This window comes from Melozone crissalis, unplaced genomic scaffold, assembly GCF_028551555.1.
Source record: "Melozone crissalis strain CALT ecotype California unplaced genomic scaffold, PUWL_Pcris_2 ptg000062l_1, whole genome shotgun sequence".
Lineage (NCBI taxonomy): Eukaryota > Metazoa > Chordata > Aves > Passeriformes > Passerellidae > Melozone > Melozone crissalis.
The window spans coordinates 4,665,245-4,683,918 of record NW_026535840.1 but is presented as its reverse complement, the minus strand read 5'-3'; the positions used below and the strand labels follow the sequence as shown (position 1 = coordinate 4,683,918).

Genomic DNA, 18,674 nt, shown 5'->3' with positions numbered 1-18,674 from the left:
GATATATAATTTCTGTATATATAAAATATATATATATCATTTCGGTATATACAAAATCTAAAACATGCATATATACACATATTATATATATAATTTATGTATATATAAATATAAAACATGCATATATATGCATATTATATATAGATATATAATTTATGTATATATAAGATATATATTATATATATCATTTCTGTATACATAAAATCTAAAGCATGCATATATACACATATTATATATATAGATATATAATTAATGTATACATAAATCTAAAACATGCATATATACACATATTTTATATATATACACATAATTTCTGTATATATAAAATCTAAAACATACATATGTACACATATTATATATAGAGATATGTAATTTATGTATATATAAAATATAAGATATGCATATATACACACAGTTTATATAGCTAGATATATAATTTCTGTACATATAAAATAGAAAACATGCATATATACACATATTATATAGAGATATATAATTTCTGTATATATAACATATAAAGCATGCACATATACACATATTTTATATAGATAGATATATAATTTCTGTATATATAATATATATTATATATAATTCATGTATATATAAATATAAAACATGCATATATACACATTATATTATATATAATTTATGTATACATAAATATAAAACATGCATATATATACATATTTTATATAGATAGATCATATAATTTCTGTATATATAAAAATAAAGCATGCATATATATGCATGATTTATATAGATAGATATATAATATATATATTAATTATATATACAAAAATTATGGATACAAAAAATAGAAACACGCATATATACACATATTATAGATAGATAGATACATAATTTCTGTATATATAAAAATATATATTATATATATAATTTCTGTATATAATATAAAACATGCATATATATACTTATTTTATATAGATAGATATATTATCTATATATAAAATGTAAAACATGCATATATATATTATATATATATTATTTATGTGTATATATATACACATATATATATACACATATACACACATATATATATATATATATAATTTATGCATGCATAACTGATATAAAACATACCTCACATATTTACATACACATAGTAAGAGAAGAATGTCCAGGAAAAAGGTGGAAAATACAAAATCCAATATCTGTAATTAAGCAGAGTTTAATTTCTCTCCAGCCAAGCAGGAGAGGAACTGGCCCCAGGCTGTGCCAGGGGAGGCTCAGGTGGGACAGCAGCAGCAATTTCTCCAGGCAAGTCCTTCCCTTTCATGCTGCTCCTGCAGGCTTGGATGGCATCAAAAGTTTATCATCTCCTGGAGCTTTTTGTTTTTCAGCTCATCTGGACCATTGTGCTCGTTCATTCCTGGGGAAAAAAAAAAAAATTATTTAGGACCCTTCTGGTTTTCTTCCCACTCCTGGAAAAAAGTGACATCTGTTTGGTGCAATTAAGGAGAAATGCAAACACACATACACACACACACAGAGGAGGAAAAGCAGCTCGAAATTTACATTTTGTCACTGCTGTGGTGGCAGCCTCTGAAAGAAATCCCATCAAAAAATACTTTAAAAAGATGTGGGGAAGTGCAAATTTTCAGGGTGGTGGCCAGGACTGGATTGGGCTCCAACCAAATTATCCAGATGTTGAGGGGTTGTGCTCCAATTTATCCAGATATTGAGGGGTTGTGCTCCAATTTATCCAGATATTGAGGGGTTCTGCTCCAGTTTATCCAGATATTGAGGAATTGGGCTTCAATTTATCCAGATATTGAGGGGTTTGCTCCAATTTATCCAAATATTGAGCGGTTCTGCTCCAATTTATCCAGATATTGAGGGATTTGGCTCCAATTTATCCAAATACTGAGGGATTGTGCTCCAATTTATCCAGATATTGAGGAGTTCTGTTCCAACGTATCCAGATATTGAGGGGTTCTGCTCCAATTTATCCAGATATGGAGTGTTGTGCTCCAATTTATCCAGATATTGAGGGGTTTGGGCTCCAATTAATCCAGATATTGAGGGATTGTGCCCAAATTTATACAGATATTAGGGGATTGTGCTGAAGGTTGTGATTTATTTCCTTCCCAGAATTAATGTGGGCTTTCCACTCGCAGCTCCATTGGAATGGGCTGGCTGGAAAATGGGATGTACTGGGAACCACGGGGTTATACTGGGGGGAAAAGTGGTGGTGGCAGCTCTGTCCCCAAAGCCCTTACCTAAAATCAGATCCAGGAGGTGGGAACACAACTTAAAACTCACCCAAGTTGGGATGGCTGGAAACTTCAATCCAGCTCATTCCAATCTGGCCTTGGGCACTTCAATTTTATCAATTTTGGGGTTTGCAGCTGGAGGAAATTGGGAATGTGGAAATTGAGGGGGTTCAAAGGGATCTCTGTGCCCACCAAGTGCTCCTGGAGGGTTGGCACAAGGATAAGTCGATGCAGACCAGTCCTGAAAAGCAGGAGAAGGTTTTGGGAACAGTTTTGCAGTGGGAATAATGGTAGTAAAACATCTCAAGGTGCAACTTGGTATTTCTGAAAGGAATTATATCATAGAGCATTTGCAAAGGGCTGGAGGATGCAGCAGCCTGGGAAATCCCTCTGCCTGATATTCTATTTTATTTTGAGCCCTTAAAGGTAATTTCCTGAATTTAAAACAATAAATTCCCAAAAAGTTACAGCTCTCAGCTCAGAGTGCAAAGAGCCTCGTACAATGGGGTTTATCCCCTAATATTTTACATAAAGACTGATTTAGAGATTTCTAGGCAGGGTTTTCTCCCTGCCAGGTGAAGTGTGATCAGTGTGGGAAGGAGAATGGACAGAAAGCTCCATGGAAACCCCACGGGCTGCTGGGCTGGGCTGGCCTGGGGGGACCGGCATGTCCCTGTCCCCCAGCGGGGCTATCCCGAGGATATCAGCAGCAATTTCTGCATGGAAAGGGTGCTCAGGCCTTGCCAGGGGCTGCCCAGGGAGCTTTGGAGGTGTCCCAGGAAGGGCTGGAGGTGGCACTCAGTGCTCTGGGCTGGGCACAAGGTGGGCACTGGGCACAGCTGGGACTCCATGGGCTGGCAGGGATTTTTCAGCCCAAATAATTCTGCCCTTCGAGGGCAGCAGGTGGCCCCGAGCCCCCTTCCCTCCGTGCCCCGGCGGCTGCAGGGGGCGACAGGCGCTCGCTCAGCGCGGCTCCTCCGCTCCACGCCAACCCCGGGGAGCGTGAGGGGAGGAAGCCGAACCCCCTCAAGATGCCGGGCTGACCCCCCCGCCGTTGCCTTTCCCCGCAGCCGGTTCTTCCCCTCGCCTTCCTCCCTCCCAGCTGGGCTGAGGAAGGAGGAGAGGAGAGAAGAGGAGAGGCGGACAAGCGGCAGTGCCGGGGCTCGGGGGCTGTGAGGGGCTGGGGGTCCCCAGCCCGCGCGAGCCCCTCACGGCCCCTCACGGCCACTTCCGCCCGCGGGGGAGGCGCCGCCGCCAGCGCCCACGTGACGGACGCAGCACCGCGCCGCCTCACCGTATCCCTCCGCTCCCCTCTCCCCCCCGTCCCCCACCCCCTCTGTTGGGCGAGGGGAGCCGGCGGGCAGAGGGGTGCGGACGGTGCGCGCAGCGCGATCCGTTCCCCCGGCCCTCCCGGTGCGCCGCTTCTCCGCTTCTCCGGTGGCGGGGTGGGAGGGACTACTTTGTGTGTTGGCGGATGCGTCGCGTGGGCGTGGCGGCGCCGCCCGCCGTCCCTCTCGGAAGCCGCGGCCATGATGGGCGCCCCGCGCCGGCGAGCGCTGCGGGCCGGGGGATGAGCGCGGCCGTGCCGCCCTGAGGAGCCGCCGCCGGGAAGAGCCGAGGGAGCGACCGCCCGGCCCCCGGGGCGGGGAGCGGAGCGGGGCCGGGCCGGGGGCGCGCCCCGCGCCGCTGTCACCATTGCCGGGGCCCGGAGCGCCGCAGAGCTGCTCCCCCCGCCGCCGCCGCGCTCGCCCCAAACACGGCGGCGGCGGCGGCACCGCCCGCAGGGGCTCGGCGCGGCTCCCGACGCGCTCGGAGGAGGAGGAGGAGAAGGAGGAGGAGGAGGGAGCGGCAGCCGGTGCCGCCGCCGGGAGCCGGGCCCGCCCGGGGCTGAGCCGCCGGAGCATCAGCGCCCGGGGCCGCCCGGTGGTGCCTCGCGGCCGCCGCCCGGGCCCTGCGCGCTGCCCCGGAGCGGCCCCCGGCTGCCAGACATGACCGCCATCATCAAAGAGATCGTCAGCAGGAACAAAAGGCGATACCAGGAGGATGGCTTCGACCTGGACCTGACCTGTATCCTCCTCCCGCTCCTGCTCCCGCATGTCCCGCGATTGCATCAGACCCGCGCGGCGTTACCTAACGCGCTGCCCCCGGCCGCTCCGCCGCCCGCCGGGGCTCGCCCGGGCCGCCGCGCCCTCCCCCGCCGCCGCCGCCTCGGCCGCCTTTTGTCCGGGCCCGGCAGATTAACGGGAGCTCCAGGATTAACGCCAGCGCTCCTTGGCGGCCCCCCCGAGCCGAGCCGCGCAGGGGCCGTGCCCTCCCTCCCCCCGGCCCCGGAGCCCCCCGCTTATCTCCGGCTCCTTTGGTGCTTGGGCTCACGCAGCAAATGCGCCCGACCCGCCGTGATTTGCGTGCACAGCGCTTTATCGATATATCTATATATTTTTTTTTTTTTTTAAATTTAGTAACTCGTCTTGAATCGCGATTATAATCGTGGCAGGCCGGTGGCTTTCCTCGGGTTGCTTCAGTGGAAGGCTGTGTCCTCTGCCCTGATTTCCAGCCCTCCGCTGAGGCAGAGCTGTACCTTAGGATGCAGCGAGGCTCTCCATGACAAGAGGTGGCAATCGCTCCTTCCAAATTCAAAAAAAACCCCAAACCCCATTTTTTTTCCCCAGGATGTGTCACAAACGAGAGCGTGTCGGGTCTCCTGGAGGAGGATTGTACAGAATACTTATTCTGGAATAAGTAATTAGCGTGCAATTATGGCTAATGAGGCAAAAGCCGGTGTGTAGTTTTGGTGGCCTTTGGAACAGATGTGTTGGGCAGATGTTTCAGCTTGGAATGCCCTGCAGGGCTCGTGGTGGGTAGGGGCAGGGTCTTGCTCCGTGCTGGGGAAAGATTGGTGCTGTGGGAAAGGTTTTGGGGGCAAGAACTTTGCTTAGAAGTTGGGAAAATGAATATTGACAGCAGTGCTCAGAGCTGGGCTTCTCCCTGTGGAGAGATGGTTCTGTTCTGCCACGGGATTCGGTGGAAATTTATTGGGTTTTGGAGCAATTACATTCAGGTCTGAGCAAGTGCTCCAAATAAATCCAGATTTTGAGCAGGATCACAGCTGATAAAAGCTGTAGCTTGTACATATCTTGCTTTTGCGTTGAGCCTTGGCCTAAAATTTTGGTGGCTTTAAAACAACCTGAAATGTTCTGGACTTCAGTTTAGCATTTAGTTAAAAACCCAGCAGCTCTGGTTTGTTATTCCTGCATTATGTTTGTGATAAAAATACTTTTAGGCCTGGATTTTTAGGTGCTTGCACTTGGTGATTTTGTTGGCTGTTGTGAAGATTTTTTTGCCTTTATGGAAAGAGTTAAATGGTGGCAAAACCAAAAGGTTTTTCCTTCACAGTTGAGGAGTTTGGTGTTTCAGGCATCTTTGCCCAGATGTGCCCTTTGTAGGGAGAGATATTTTGACCCAAACACATCTTTTCAACTGGTCTTATGCTCCCAGCAAGAAAATTTGTGAATGCTGAACCTCGACTTTATTGCTCAAGCTTTCCTAATGATGTGTCAAATGGTGATTGCTTATTTTGAATTTTTATTCTTAGAATTTTATGTTAAAACAGGCTGTTACACTGGGCTTAGGCTGGTGTTTCTAAAAGGAGCAGCTGACTGCAGTCCTGCCATGGAAATTGTGGAAAAGATGGTATGGCTTCTTTAATGATAAAAATATATTATTGGAAGAAGTGGGGTTTTTTTTTGAACAGATAATTAATGAATGAAGATTTCTGTGCAGTGGCTTTGCATGAAGGCTGATGCTGCTGCAGAAGTGAAAGTTGAATTTTGGCATCACTTTGTGCAGGGCTCTCATGGAATTGTTGCTCACCATCCCTGGTATCTGGGAATAAAAGCCTGATAGCTTTTTATTCCTTGCACACATGGCCATGGATTTAATATCACAACCATGTGATATTAAAGGGAAAAAAGAGAAAACCTGAAGCCCAGGTGAGCTGTTGAAGGCATGGCAGGAGCAGCAGGTGTTGAGATGTTTTCTCAGGGTAGCTGCCTCTGTCCAGCCACAAGGGAAGGGCAGCCAGGAGTTGTGCATTTGGGAAATGGAGCTCTGGGTTCCTCCTGCAGCTCCAGAACCCTCAGGAGCTGCAGTGAGGGCAGGTGAGGTGTCTGTGCTCTGCCCTTTCCCCTGCCCCTCTCTGGCTGTCCCTGTGAGCAGAGAATTTTGGGCATGGATGTTATCAAAATGCCTTGCAGGGACTGCTGGGTGAGGTTCTGGAGTGTGGATCAGAGATTTTTGGGCATGGATGTTATCAAAATGCCTTGTAGGAACTCCTGCGTGTCCCAGGCAGGATGAGTGAGGTGCTGGAGTGTGGATCAGAGATTTTTGGCCATGGATATTACCCAAGGCCTTGCAGGAGCACCTGGGTGAGGTGCTGGAGTGTGGATCAGGGATTTTTTTGGCCATGGATATTACCCCAAGGCCTTGCAAGAGCTCCTGGGTGCCAGAGGCAGGCTGAGTGAGGTTCTGGAGTGTGGATCAGAGAATTTTGGCCATGGATGTTGTCAAAGGCCTTGCAGGAACCCCTGGGTGCCCCAGGCAGGCTGGGTGAGGTTCTGGAGTGTGGATCAGAGAATTTTGGGCATGGATATTATCAAAATACCTTTCAGGGACTGCTGGGCGAGGTTCTGGAGTATGGATCAGAGATTTTTGGCCATGGATATTATCCAGAAGTCTTGCAGGAGCTCCTGGCAGCCTGGGTGAGGTTCTGGAGTGTGGATCAGAGATTTTTGGGCATGGATATTATCAAAATGCCTTGCAGGAACTCCTGCGTGCCCCAGGAGGTGCTGGAGTGTGGATCAGGGATTTTTTTGGGCATGGATATTGTCAAATGCCTTGCAGGAGCTCCTGGGTGCCCCAGGCAGGCTGGGTGAGGTTCTGGAGTGCCAAAATCCTTGGTTGGGCTGTGTCAGAGCCTTTTAAAAATGATCTTGATGTATCTTGGTGATGATGTCTTGATCTTTGCAGTACAGAACACTGTGGTTGGAGCCCTGAGTTCCTGAGGAGCTGAGTGAGAATCCTGGTGTGTGTAATGTGGGATTTCAGCAAAGGGAGACAGCATCTTCCCAAAATCAGTGCAGAGTGTGAAAATGGGCCTGGGTGTCTTTAAAAACCACCCTGCTGCTGCTTGTCATCTAATCAGATGTGCTCTCTGAGCACTCTTTATGCACATCTTGGAAAAAATATTCTGAACTCACAAGAAAAAAGGGTTTTAAAGGTGGAGACATTAAATCAGCTGTGTAATGCTTCAGATAGTTCTGGTTTATTTGGGTTTTAATTAATTTCTGCAGCACTGGATACTTTTTGGTGCCCGTGGGTGAGAAGGAAAGTTTGGATTCGTGTCTTTCTTCTCTGATGGTTGCATTTCTCGATGCTGCAAGCACCAGAATGTTTTCTGAGGTGTTCTGTGTGTTATTTCTGACATGGTGCAGTTTAGTGATGCCCTCTTTACAGCAAAGAGAAAACACTTCCATGCAGCAATACATGGATTACCTGTGTCTTAAGAGCTCTGTGTGTGAATTTAGCAAATGGGAATAAATCTAACTGCTTCTTGTGGGTGTCCTAGCTCGGTTAAACTCAGTCTGCTGTCCCCAGGCCTCCTGTCAGGGTGCAAACAAGCCGAGCCTGGGGCTCGACTGAAGCATGTGGAACTCGTGACCTACATAGTGCTACAAACTGCAGCAACATTCAGGCAGAGGAGATGTTGGGAGCAGTTTACACGTCTCACACGTCCTTTGTCTCGTGGAATGAAAGGCAGGGAATGCTGAAATTGCTGCAGGAAGCTCCTTAGAATCTCTCCTTAGGATCTCTTGACTGCTTTATGCTGTTTGCAGTCCTAAAGCTCTTTGCATTTTTAATGAAATTTGAAATTATGGGACTTGACTCAAAATGGCTCAGCTTCCAGGAAAAAAAAAAAAAAGTGAATTAGTAGCATGAGGTCTATACTGTGTTTAAAAATAGAGCCTGAGCTGGAAATGCCATTTGTTTAAAAGACTTGGGCTCATTTTAAAATTGAAGTTTGTTAGAGGTTTTGTAACGAGTTTGTCTTGTACACAAGCACGGGGAGGGTTTAGAAGAAACTGGAAGAGACCAACTGGCAATGCATTTTATTGGTGGGAAAGGATTTCTTTGTTCTGAAGTAAACCATGTTCCTTAGCAGTGTTTGGAGCCCAGCAGACTGATTTTGCTTCTGGAGCCTGGGATGCTGTTGGGTTTTGGACCAGATCAGTGCCAGTTTTGCTCTGAATTCATCTCAGAAGTCTGGGACTCAGCAGAGTTTCAGTTCCCTGCTTGGTGCAGGGTGTGTTTGATCCCAGGAAGATTTCTGCACTTAGCAAGGATGAAAGGGTTAGACCTGTCAAAGGTGGACACAGCAAGGTGGTGATGGCTGCAGATGTGTTCCTGCATTTTCTCTTCTGGGGCTTCACATGGGCTGGGTCATTCACTGCTCCCCACAAGCCAGAAAACCCCAAACCCTGTGCCATGGTTGTGTGGATGGGGGTGTTGGACAGCTAAAACCTTCAAACCCCACACTCCAGCAGGTGCTGTGGGTGCAATCCCTTCCAGAGTCACACAGCCCCTTCCTGCCCTGCTTTTCCACTGCTTTTATTCAGAAAGGGACTTTAAAAAGCCCTCACAAATTCCAGCTCATCCCTTTGCACTTGGAGAATTCTTAGGGAAATGCTTCAGCTTGGATCAGAAATTTTCAGTGCACGTGGAGGCTGTTTGCACAAGCTAAACTCCAAATTCAAAAATTGCCTTCCTGTGCACACTTTGAAGTGGTGGCTGTGTGTTCTTCTCAAGGTGGGCAGAGAAATGAGGGCACCCTGCATGGTATTTCTTATCTGGTGACCTCTTAAAAATGCCCAGCCTGGGTGATTGATGATTGGAGCTTGGTTTTAAGCTCAGTTAAGTTGTGAAGCCTTCAGAACATGCAGAGTTTTGCTGTTAAATGTGAAAAGGGTGATGCTGGATCAGCTGCCAGCTTTGCGAGGGCCAGGTCTGAGTGTTTTTAAGGAAAAATCCAAATTTTCTTTTGCTTGCACCAAGACTGATGAGGTGCTGGCACTTGAGGGGTTACTTTGTGGGGTTTGCTGGCTGAGGACAGCTCTGTCACTGTTGAGGAATTGTGGAAATCCCTCCCCACATTACTCTGTGTGGTCCAGCTGCAGTCTTGGAGGATGGTGAATTTTGGAAATGCATCTTTCTAGGAATGTCTGCTAGTCAGGAAAGCCTTTCTGTGCACAGGATGGTTCCATCTGCCTTCCCCTGACCTGGAGAGGATGGAGAATTGAGTGTGGAGCTTATGCAACACTGGGGCTGCTGTGGCTGCTGCAGTAGAATCATGCACAGAGATTAGTTGGCTCTAGATAACTGCTGGGCTGGGGCTGGCACATTTCTCTGGGACAAAATTCCTGTTGTTACACTTAGGACACCAAGAAAAACTTGCCAAAGTGTTCTGGGGCACAGTGTTGTAGAGACACTGAGTATTGATGTCTTAAAACATTTTTATAGAGGAATACAGAATTATCCTAATTTTCTCCCAGAAGAGAGGTAGCTGTATTTTCCATTTTCTTCCTTTCAGGTTGGTTTGGACACCTAAATCCTCTTTGTTGTGGAAGCAATTGATATAATTTATTAAGTAAAAATACAGCTGAAAGGATGTTGTGTTCAAGCCCCCTCTGCTTAAAACCATAAAGCCAAAACTAAACTTCAAGGAGTACAAATGCAAAGTTGAAATGTTCTGTGTAAGTTTTTGCAGGTTGTGAATTGCTGAATAGTTCCTAAATGAAATTCTATTTATAATGGATTAATGTTGTTGCCATATTAATGCTGCATAAGCTGACAAATTATACCCTGGTACCTTAGCCAGAATCTTCCCCTACAACAGGTTGAAACATGAAAATCATTGTTGTAGAATGATTTAAAGGACAATTGTTGTGTTCTGACAAACTGCAAGAGAAGGGAGGGAATGGGCAGCTGAGCTGTCAAATCCCTTAATTGCATTAGAGACCAAAGATTGTGTCATTACTCAGAACTGACTCCCAGAGCCCAGCTCCTTCCCAGTTTGGAGCAACTCAGAGCTCTGTGTGATTTTTATTCATTTGCTGTGCATGCTGAAGGTTAATTTATTGCATGGCTTTTTCAGGGAGGAAATTGGGATCTATATCCTGGAGTTGTGTGTGGTAATTCCTGGGTATGCCCTGTGCCTCATAAATCATCTTAAATCATCCTGGACATGCCCTGTGCCTCACCTTAAATCCTAGGGGTGGTGTGGGCTCCTTTGATTTGGCACTTGGGTGAAGGTTTTTGGGATTTCCTGTGAGTTACTGGAATGGTGATTTCTGGGCTGTAAGAAGAGAATTTATTTGGAAATGTGTGGCCCTGTAGAGCAGGATGTCTCCTGAAACATGGATTATTTGTGGGTGGTTGAGTCTCCTTTGGGCTCTGTTAGTTTTTGGCTGTGTCTTAGGCCCAGGTTGATATTTCAGATGTAAACAAATCCTTGTTGCAGTTTCTAATTCAAGCCAGCATCGTCTTTGCTCCTGTCATCATCTGCCTCCTCTGCTCTTGCCTGTGAGGGCCTGGGGAAAAAAAAAAAAAAAAGAATTTTTATAGAATGGAAGTAAATAATTGTGCAATTAGGCCCTGTATCATGCTGCATAAATCTAGGTTATCTTAATAACAATTCTTAGGCAATGGAGCTCAAGTGGTGGCTCTGTGATTCAAATTATAATTGACTGTGCAGCTAAAAAAATTCAACTCCACTGCTCTGTGTTTGGGATGATGACTATTGCAAAAGCTGGCATTGTTCCCTTTAAAGATGAACTCCCAGCTCCACAGCGTGCAGCAGTGCAGAAAAACTGCTTCATATCCAGTTTTTTGTAGTGAAGTGCTTAAGAAATGTCTTTATAAACTTAATTCTGCCTTTGTGGAGCTGTGGTATAATAGCTTTTAATTGCATGATTAATTTTCTTAGAGGCCTCTGCTTAATTCATGGCATTGCCTGGGTATATATTGGGCTCCAAGTGAAGAGTTGTGGATTTTCTGTTCTTTCATTTCTTGTGTGGGTGAATTAGAGAAGTAATGTCCTTTTTTATGCTAACAATTAGAGGAGGGAAACACCAGATTTCATTTGGATAAAATTATCTATTTGGAGCTTTTTGTTTGAGTTGTGCTTTATTAGAATAGCCCTGGGTCTTATTTTGCCACTCACCTTTATTTTCTTTTACACATTAAGGTTTGATAAATCCATACAAACCTTACTTTTTGTAATTTCTGTTCTCTGAAGGTTTTTACTGTGCTGTATTTATTTATTTTCTTCTGACCCACCCCACACACATTAAGGTTTGATAAATCCATACAAACCTTGCTTTTTGTAATTTCTGTTCTCTGAAGGTTTTTAGTGTGCTGTAGCCCCACAGCTCTTTTAAATTCCCTTGTCTCTGAAAGTTTTTGGATGTTCTTTCAGCCTTGCAAAAAGTTGAGTCTGAGCCATTTTTCACTTCCTGTCAGTAAATATCAAAGTAGTGACTCCTCTGTGCTGGCTTCTCTTTAGTGAATAAAATTCCTGTGTTTTTCTGGGGGTGTTTGAGGTTAGGACATGCTTAAGTACACAGTGGTGGTTCAGGGAGATCCTGCAAAGTGGGGAGGATCACATCTCACAGCTCTGCTGGAAAGGGCTCATGCTGAGTTGGATGGTGGTTAGAACAGGTCCGTTTGGCACTTAAAAACTCAAATTGAGGTGTGGTGGTGCAGCTTCTGCCAGCATTGCTTCCTCTGCAGGGGATCTGCTCAGTCCCTGCCTCATGTGCACAGCTGGATGTGGCACCCACAGGGTGGGGATTTGATGATCCCAGAGCATTTCCCAGCCTCAGTGATCCTGGGATTCTGCACCATCATCCTTGGGCCACCATGTGTTGTTGCTGGCTGTGGGAAGATGGGATGTGGCCTTTCCAAAATGGCAGCAGAAACAAAAGAACTTTCTTTCCTGGGCCTCTGCATGTTTCCCTCTGGAAATCTCTTGGGATTGTAGGGCTGAGTGAGGGACTTGAGCCTCAGTCTCTGCCTTCACTTTGTACCAATAACAGAGTGTGGTGCAAAATTTATGTTCCTGTTTGCTCTTTGTGAATGGGCAGGGCAGCTTTTCTGTGCCTTTAATATGGGCAGCTATTTTAGAGGGGTTTTATGAGATGGAATTCATCAAATCCAGCTCTTGGCCTTGCTCAGGACACCCCAACAATCCCACCCTGTGCCTCAGAGCATTGTCCATACATTTCTTGCATCTCCTGCTTCCTTTACTCTCTGCATGCTTTGTATCTTTATTTATGATTCCAGACCGTTTTGAAATGGAAGTTTCAGGTGCCTTTTCCTCAGCCTGTGTCAGTACAAGCTGTTCTCTAGAGCAGCCTTCATCTTTCATGCCTTTGTTACCATTTTTTCTCTTTCTGCTGTGAGGTCTGTGGGGTTTTTTCCCCCAGTTTTAATGTGACCCCATTAGCAAAGCCTCCATATGGCTGAGAGTTCCTGCACACATTTCCTACACCCCACAGATGAAGGGAGAGATTCTTGCTCTGGGATGACTCCCAATATAATAAACAGGTCCAGAAGTGAGTTGTGGATGTAGGCAACCTGGCATTTCCTCCTGAGGCATCTTCTGATTTATTTCTTTATGAATTTGAGTTCCCCTGCAGACCTTTGTTGACCTCATGTGGGCAGCTTTTCCTCCTGGATATGGAGTTGCAGTTGTTGCATTGAAATTGCAGGCTGAAAGCTTAAAAAAAAAACCCTAAAAAATGGGGGGAAAAAAGAGAATCCTTGTTTGAATATGGAGCATATTTCTTTATGAATTTTCTTTATTTCTTTATGAATTTGAGTTCCCCTGCAGACCTTTGTTGACCTCATGTGGGCAGCTTTGCCTCCTGGACATGAAGGAGTTGCAGTTGTTGCATTGAAATTGCAGGCTGAAAGCTTAAAAAAAAACCCTAAAAAATGGGGGGAAAAAGAGAATCCTTGTTGGATTATGGAGCATCAAGGGGTTAAATGCATTTCTTGTAAATGATAAAATGTTTCAGCCACATCTGAGTTGGTCCCTTTGCTTGTTGTTCAAGGCACAGATGGTAGAGTTGACAAGTGCAGCTGGCTGGCTACAAGGAATCCTCCTTTGCTCTGAAGAACTTTCTTCCTGTTCATTTCCTCTGTACTTCCTGATGATCCAGGCTCCTAGAAAAACACTAAAATCATTTTGCATTTCATGCTGGCTAATGGAAATGCTGCCTGGTAAATAAAGAAGGCACTCATGGGTACAGCTTAAACAGCATGCATGTCAGGAAAGTCTTTAGATTTTCTGGTTATATTTTCCTGTGTCATTTTCTTTTTTGTTCTTGGGATGCTGTCAAGCAAATGGCACTAATAAGAGCTTGGCCATTTGTCAGGGCTCTTAAATCTGTTTGAGGATGGAGTGTGGACACTTCTTGTAACACTCCCCCTGTAGCTCCAGGCTGTCAAGCTGTTGAACAGTTAGAGCAGTGCTGGTTTATTTTCTCCCTTGCTGTTGCTCTGTGACTTGTTTAAGCTGGAGTTAAAGGGCTGGAGGTCACCAGGGGAACATTTCAGCCCAGCTGTGCTGCCACAGCTCCTCACACAGCTCCTGCAGCCACAGCTCCTGAAACCTGCAGGCTGATTCAGACAACAGAGCAACTTTGGGAGCCTTCAAAGCCACTCTGTGCCTCTGCTCCTGGGCTCTGCTGTCACATGGGACGTGGCAGTGACAGCTTGGCCACCCCAGGCTGGTGGCTGGGTCCCCTGGCAGGCAGGGGCTGAGGGTGACACGGAGCAGAGCTGGCAGCAGATGAGGAGTGGGCTGGTGGGGAGCAGATTAAAGCAAGGCCAAGCCTCCCCTGCCTGAACTGGAAGTGAAAATTAACATTGCTGGCAGTTGTGGAGCTTTTTCAAGCTGTAGATTCCTCAGTTTAAGGCTGTTCTTTGTTAAGTGAAATTGCAGTTTGAGAGCTGGAAGCTGAGGGTTGGGAGAAATGGACTGTTGTTGTTTTATTTTCAGGTGTCAGGTTCAGGGTGTGCAGAAAGGTTTTTAGCTCCAGAGCGCAGCTTGAACAGCCCCATCATTCACAGCTTCAGGAATATTCAGCTTCTTGGACATTTCCTTTCTAAAGAAACACAACATCTAATGTTTGCTAGGTCTTTCTGAAGCCTTGGATTCACAGAATTCCAGAATGGTTTGGGCTGGAGGGAAGCTGAAAGCTCACCCAGTTCCACCCCCTGCCGTGGCAGGGACACTTTCCATGATGCCAGGTCTCTCCAAGCCCTGTCCATCCTGACCTTGGACATGCCAGGCATCCAGGGGCAGCCTCTGCCAGGGCAGGATTTCTTCCCAATATCCAATACAAACCTATCTATCAATGGGAAACCATTCCCCTTTCTCCTTTTGCTCCCCTTGAAAATACAAATATTAGTAAAATTGCAAGGGGCTATGAGTTTAAAAGTTCTTTTTCCTTTTTGTTTTGATGTAAAACTCATCTCAGTGTTGGGTTTAAAAAGCTGTGTGTAAATTTTGTAGCACTGCAGGCTCTTGGCTGCCTATAAAATAGGAGATGAGGTTATTTGCTCTTTGTTTTCCTGTTATTGCCACCTTAGGAGTGGAGTGAGGATCAGGGGTTAAATACTTGGAAATTTAGGACTTCATAAAATCCCTCAGACATTCTGATGATGTTCCAGTTACTGACTGGCAGTGTTGATCATTGCAGGAAAAGCTGCAGCTGTTGGTTTTTGCAGCTTCCTTGTGATTCTTTAAGAATTAAGAATTGGTAAATGTTTTGCTATGTTTTTTTGGCCACTTTCCATTATTAGGAAAAAAGTCTGAATTTGTGAACAAAATCAGTTAGAGGACCAACATGAGTAATTTACTTTTATATCTCTATGTATGTAAAAAATTGCAAGTGTATACTGCACATTCTTTAATTTGGTCTTGGCATAATGTGAATATATAGACAGCTATTTTTGAAAGTGATTATAACAACTGATTTGCATAATGATCCAGGATTTTTCTCATAGCAACTGCAAAGACTGTCATCTTCAGCAATGTGGGGATGATTTCAGCCTTGAAGGAGAGTGTTTTGTTCAGTGTGTGAGCAGCATTGGAGCAAAGGCATTTCTGCAGTGCCACATGGATTATTTGCATTGCTCTGCTTTCTGCATTGACAAAGCATCATTGTGGCACTGGGTGATTGAGCAGATAATGGGCTGTGGTGATTTTAGGGTTCCTTGGGCACAGCACAGTGTTGTTTGGCTCCTTTGGAAGTGGAGTTGTGCAGTTGGTGGTGAGAACTTGAGTGGAGGATGTTCTGGTGTTGTACCTTGTGTGTTATGGGGCACCAGAGCACAGAGGAGGGGTGAAGCTGCCAGAGGGTGACCAAAGCAGGGACACAGGGGTGGGGAAGGGTCTGGAGGGGCAGCAGAATAATCTTTGAATAATCCCAGAGCCAGGAGCACTGGGATTTGTTCACAGGAGGACATAAAGGGCAGAGCTCACCAGGGGCTGCAGCTCCAAACTCTGCTCTCTGGGACAGGGACAGACCCAGGAATGGCTGGAGAGGTTCAGGTTGGATTTTAGGGAAAGGTTCTTCCCCAGAGGGTGCTGGCACTGCCCAGGGAATGGGCACAGCCCTGAGGCACAGCTCCACACAGGGTGGGATTGTTGGGGTGTCTGTGCAGGAACAGGAGCTGGATCCGTGATCCTTGGGGATCCCTTCCAGCTCAGGATATTTGTGATCCTCTGATCATAGGTCTGTCCAATAATTTTTTTTATTATTATAAATCCCAGCTTCAATGTTTACAAGACTGAGAAAGGAATGAGTACTTTAAAAACTGTTAGAACCATTTTTGGGAATGAGTATCTTAGGAAAGAGCTACTTTGGCAAAATGTGGTAGGATTTATTTTTTATGCTTTTTAAAAAGCCCATTTCAAATCCTTGTGGATCCTTGTGGGTTCCTTCCAACTCAGCATATCCTATGAAATTTTGGTAGTTACAGCACTTTGGTTGATTTTGTTTTTGCATGTGTTGAACAGCTTCAGTAGATGAATGAGGCTTTTTTCCATTTTTGTTTTCCTGTCTTAAAAAAAAAAAAAAAGCTTGGATTTGATAATGAGCTTGTTGCACGTTTTAAGTGATCAGTTCTCCCAGATTTCTAAAATTAGCAGTTTGGTTACCAATTTCATGATGATTCAGAGTTCTCCCTTTGAATGGAAGCCCAGCTTCCCAAGCTCCTGTGTAAGAAATCTCATCCCGGTAGTGAATATCTTAATTTCAGCTTTGGAAATGGATGTTCAATGAAGTGAGGTGTGAGAAGGGGTGTCTGGAGCTGCAGTGTGTGCCTGGTGAGAGCAGAGCCTGCTGAAGGTGGTGCTCAGGGGATGGTTGCTCCTGAACTGGTCCTTGCAGTGATCAGGGGCTGTCCCTGTCCCTGAACAGGGATTTCATTCCTCAGCATGGGGATAAAAACAGGCTGGGAGGATGCAGGAACAGCCATGCCCTCCCCTGCTGCAGATTTGGGGTATTTTTTCACAGGATGGGTGGAAGAGATTGGCTTTATGACAGCTTTTCCATTTAAGTGATGAAACTTCAGTTTCTGCTCAGAGATTTAATTCATCTGTGCAAACAGCAGCACCACTTCCATTCTGTTCTTCCATCTCTAAAGCAAAGGCTTTCTTTAATTGTTTGAACCACCACAAGAGCTCCAAAGCAGCACATCAAGGCTGCCAGAGTTGGCCAATGCTCTCAGGGATGCACAGGAAGGAATTGTTGGGATGTGTGTGCAGGGCCAGGATGATCCCTGTGGGTCCCTTCCAGCTCAGGATATTTGATTGTTCTGCATCTCTTCCCCGTGCTGCCAGGAGTATTTCTGTCAGCATGTGTAAAAACCCCAAAATTCTCTCTCTGAGCACTAAGATGGGTCTGTGATTGCTGTTCCTGCTTTCCTTGGAGCAGCTGGAGCTGCTGGGGCCGTGTCCTTTGGCAGCAGCCCTGTGCAGGCACCAGGGTGAGTCAGCAGTGCCTGGGAGCTGCATTCCAGCCTAATGCCTTCAGATAATCACCGAGGTGCTTCAGGACCGTTCTGTTTAGGTGGGGGAGACATTGGCTTGCCTGTTGAAAAATAATTATCATGTTTTTTAAAAACAATCATCCTCCCCATGAGGTTCACTGTTGGGTATTTCATTTTGAGCAACAGTTGAGTTGGGATTTTGTGCTGTCAGGTCACACAAAACAATTGTAGTGAATCAGTATCCCAGGCTCACAGAAATAGTTGGGGTTGGAAGGGACCTCTGGTGACCAACTCCCTGTCCAGGCAGGGTCACCTGGAGCTGCTGACACTTCCAGGTGGGCTTGGAATGTCTCCAGAGAGAGACAAACTCAGCACCCTCCCTGGGCAGTGCTCTGTTACCCTCCAGGGAAGTTTTCTTCCTCATGTCAAGAGGAAGAAAATAGATTCATAAATAGATTCATATTTCCCACCTCCCTCCTTATTTCAAGTATTTTCTCGTTGTCTTTCCTTTTTGGCATATTGTGGAACACCTTTTCCAATTCCCACTTTTGGCTTAAAATAGAAAAATAATTGTAATGGTCACAGAATCATGGAATGGTTTGAGGGACCTTAATGGGTTAAAGCTCATGGTTTAAGGGACCTTAATGGTTTTGAGGGACCTTAAAGCTCATGGTTTAAGGAGCCTTAAAGTGGCACCCCATGCCATGTTTAGGGACACCTTTGACCATCCCAGGCAGCTCCAAGCCCTGTCCAGACACTGCCAGGATGAGCTTTAGCATTCCCAGTGCCTCCTGCTTGCCAGGTGGGGATCACTCAGTCCAAGGCTGCTCTCCTGGTCCTGGAGGGCTTTGCCTGGCTGCAGTTTGGAGCAGGAATGGCTGGGAGCTGTGCCCTTGAGGCAGGAGCTGAGGAATGGAGCCTGGGAGCAGCCAGGTTATTTTGGAACTTTTTATCTGCCTGTGCTTGGAGGCTTTGGTGTTTGGAGCAGTGTGTGAGCAGGCTGGAACGCTGCTGTTGAGATGTTCTGTTCCCTTGGCCCAGGGGGTGTGTCTGCCTCTCTCCCATCTTGCACCAGCTGGGAATCCTGGAAAGTATCTCCTGTCTCAGCCCCTGGGAGAGGAGAAGCATCTGAACGTCAGGATTGCAAATAAAAGTGTGAGCAAGTCACTGACAACTCAGTGAAGTTTGGGCAGCTGTCCCATGGGTGATGCTGCAGCTGAAACTGAGTTTTGTTTGGATGTGTCAAAATGAAATTGTTTTCTCTCTGTTGCCAGCATGAGGGCTTGTCTTCCACAAGACAAGCAGACTGATATTCTGGATTAT

At 46.0% G+C, this 18,674-nt stretch overlaps 1 protein-coding gene across 1 annotated transcript in view; it reads left to right on the top strand.

The window, feature by feature from the left end:
* The first annotated feature begins 4,155 nt into the window (after positions 1 to 4,155).
* PTEN (phosphatase and tensin homolog) overlaps positions 4,156 to 18,674 on the top strand; it is a 50,833-nt gene continuing 36,314 nt past the window's right edge. Inside the window, exon 1 of the mRNA XM_054288394.1 lies at positions 4,156 to 4,301. Coding sequence (XP_054144369.1) covers positions 4,223 to 4,301 — 79 coding nt within the window. The 5' untranslated portion in view covers positions 4,156 to 4,222. The remainder of the gene's footprint in view (positions 4,302 to 18,674) is intronic.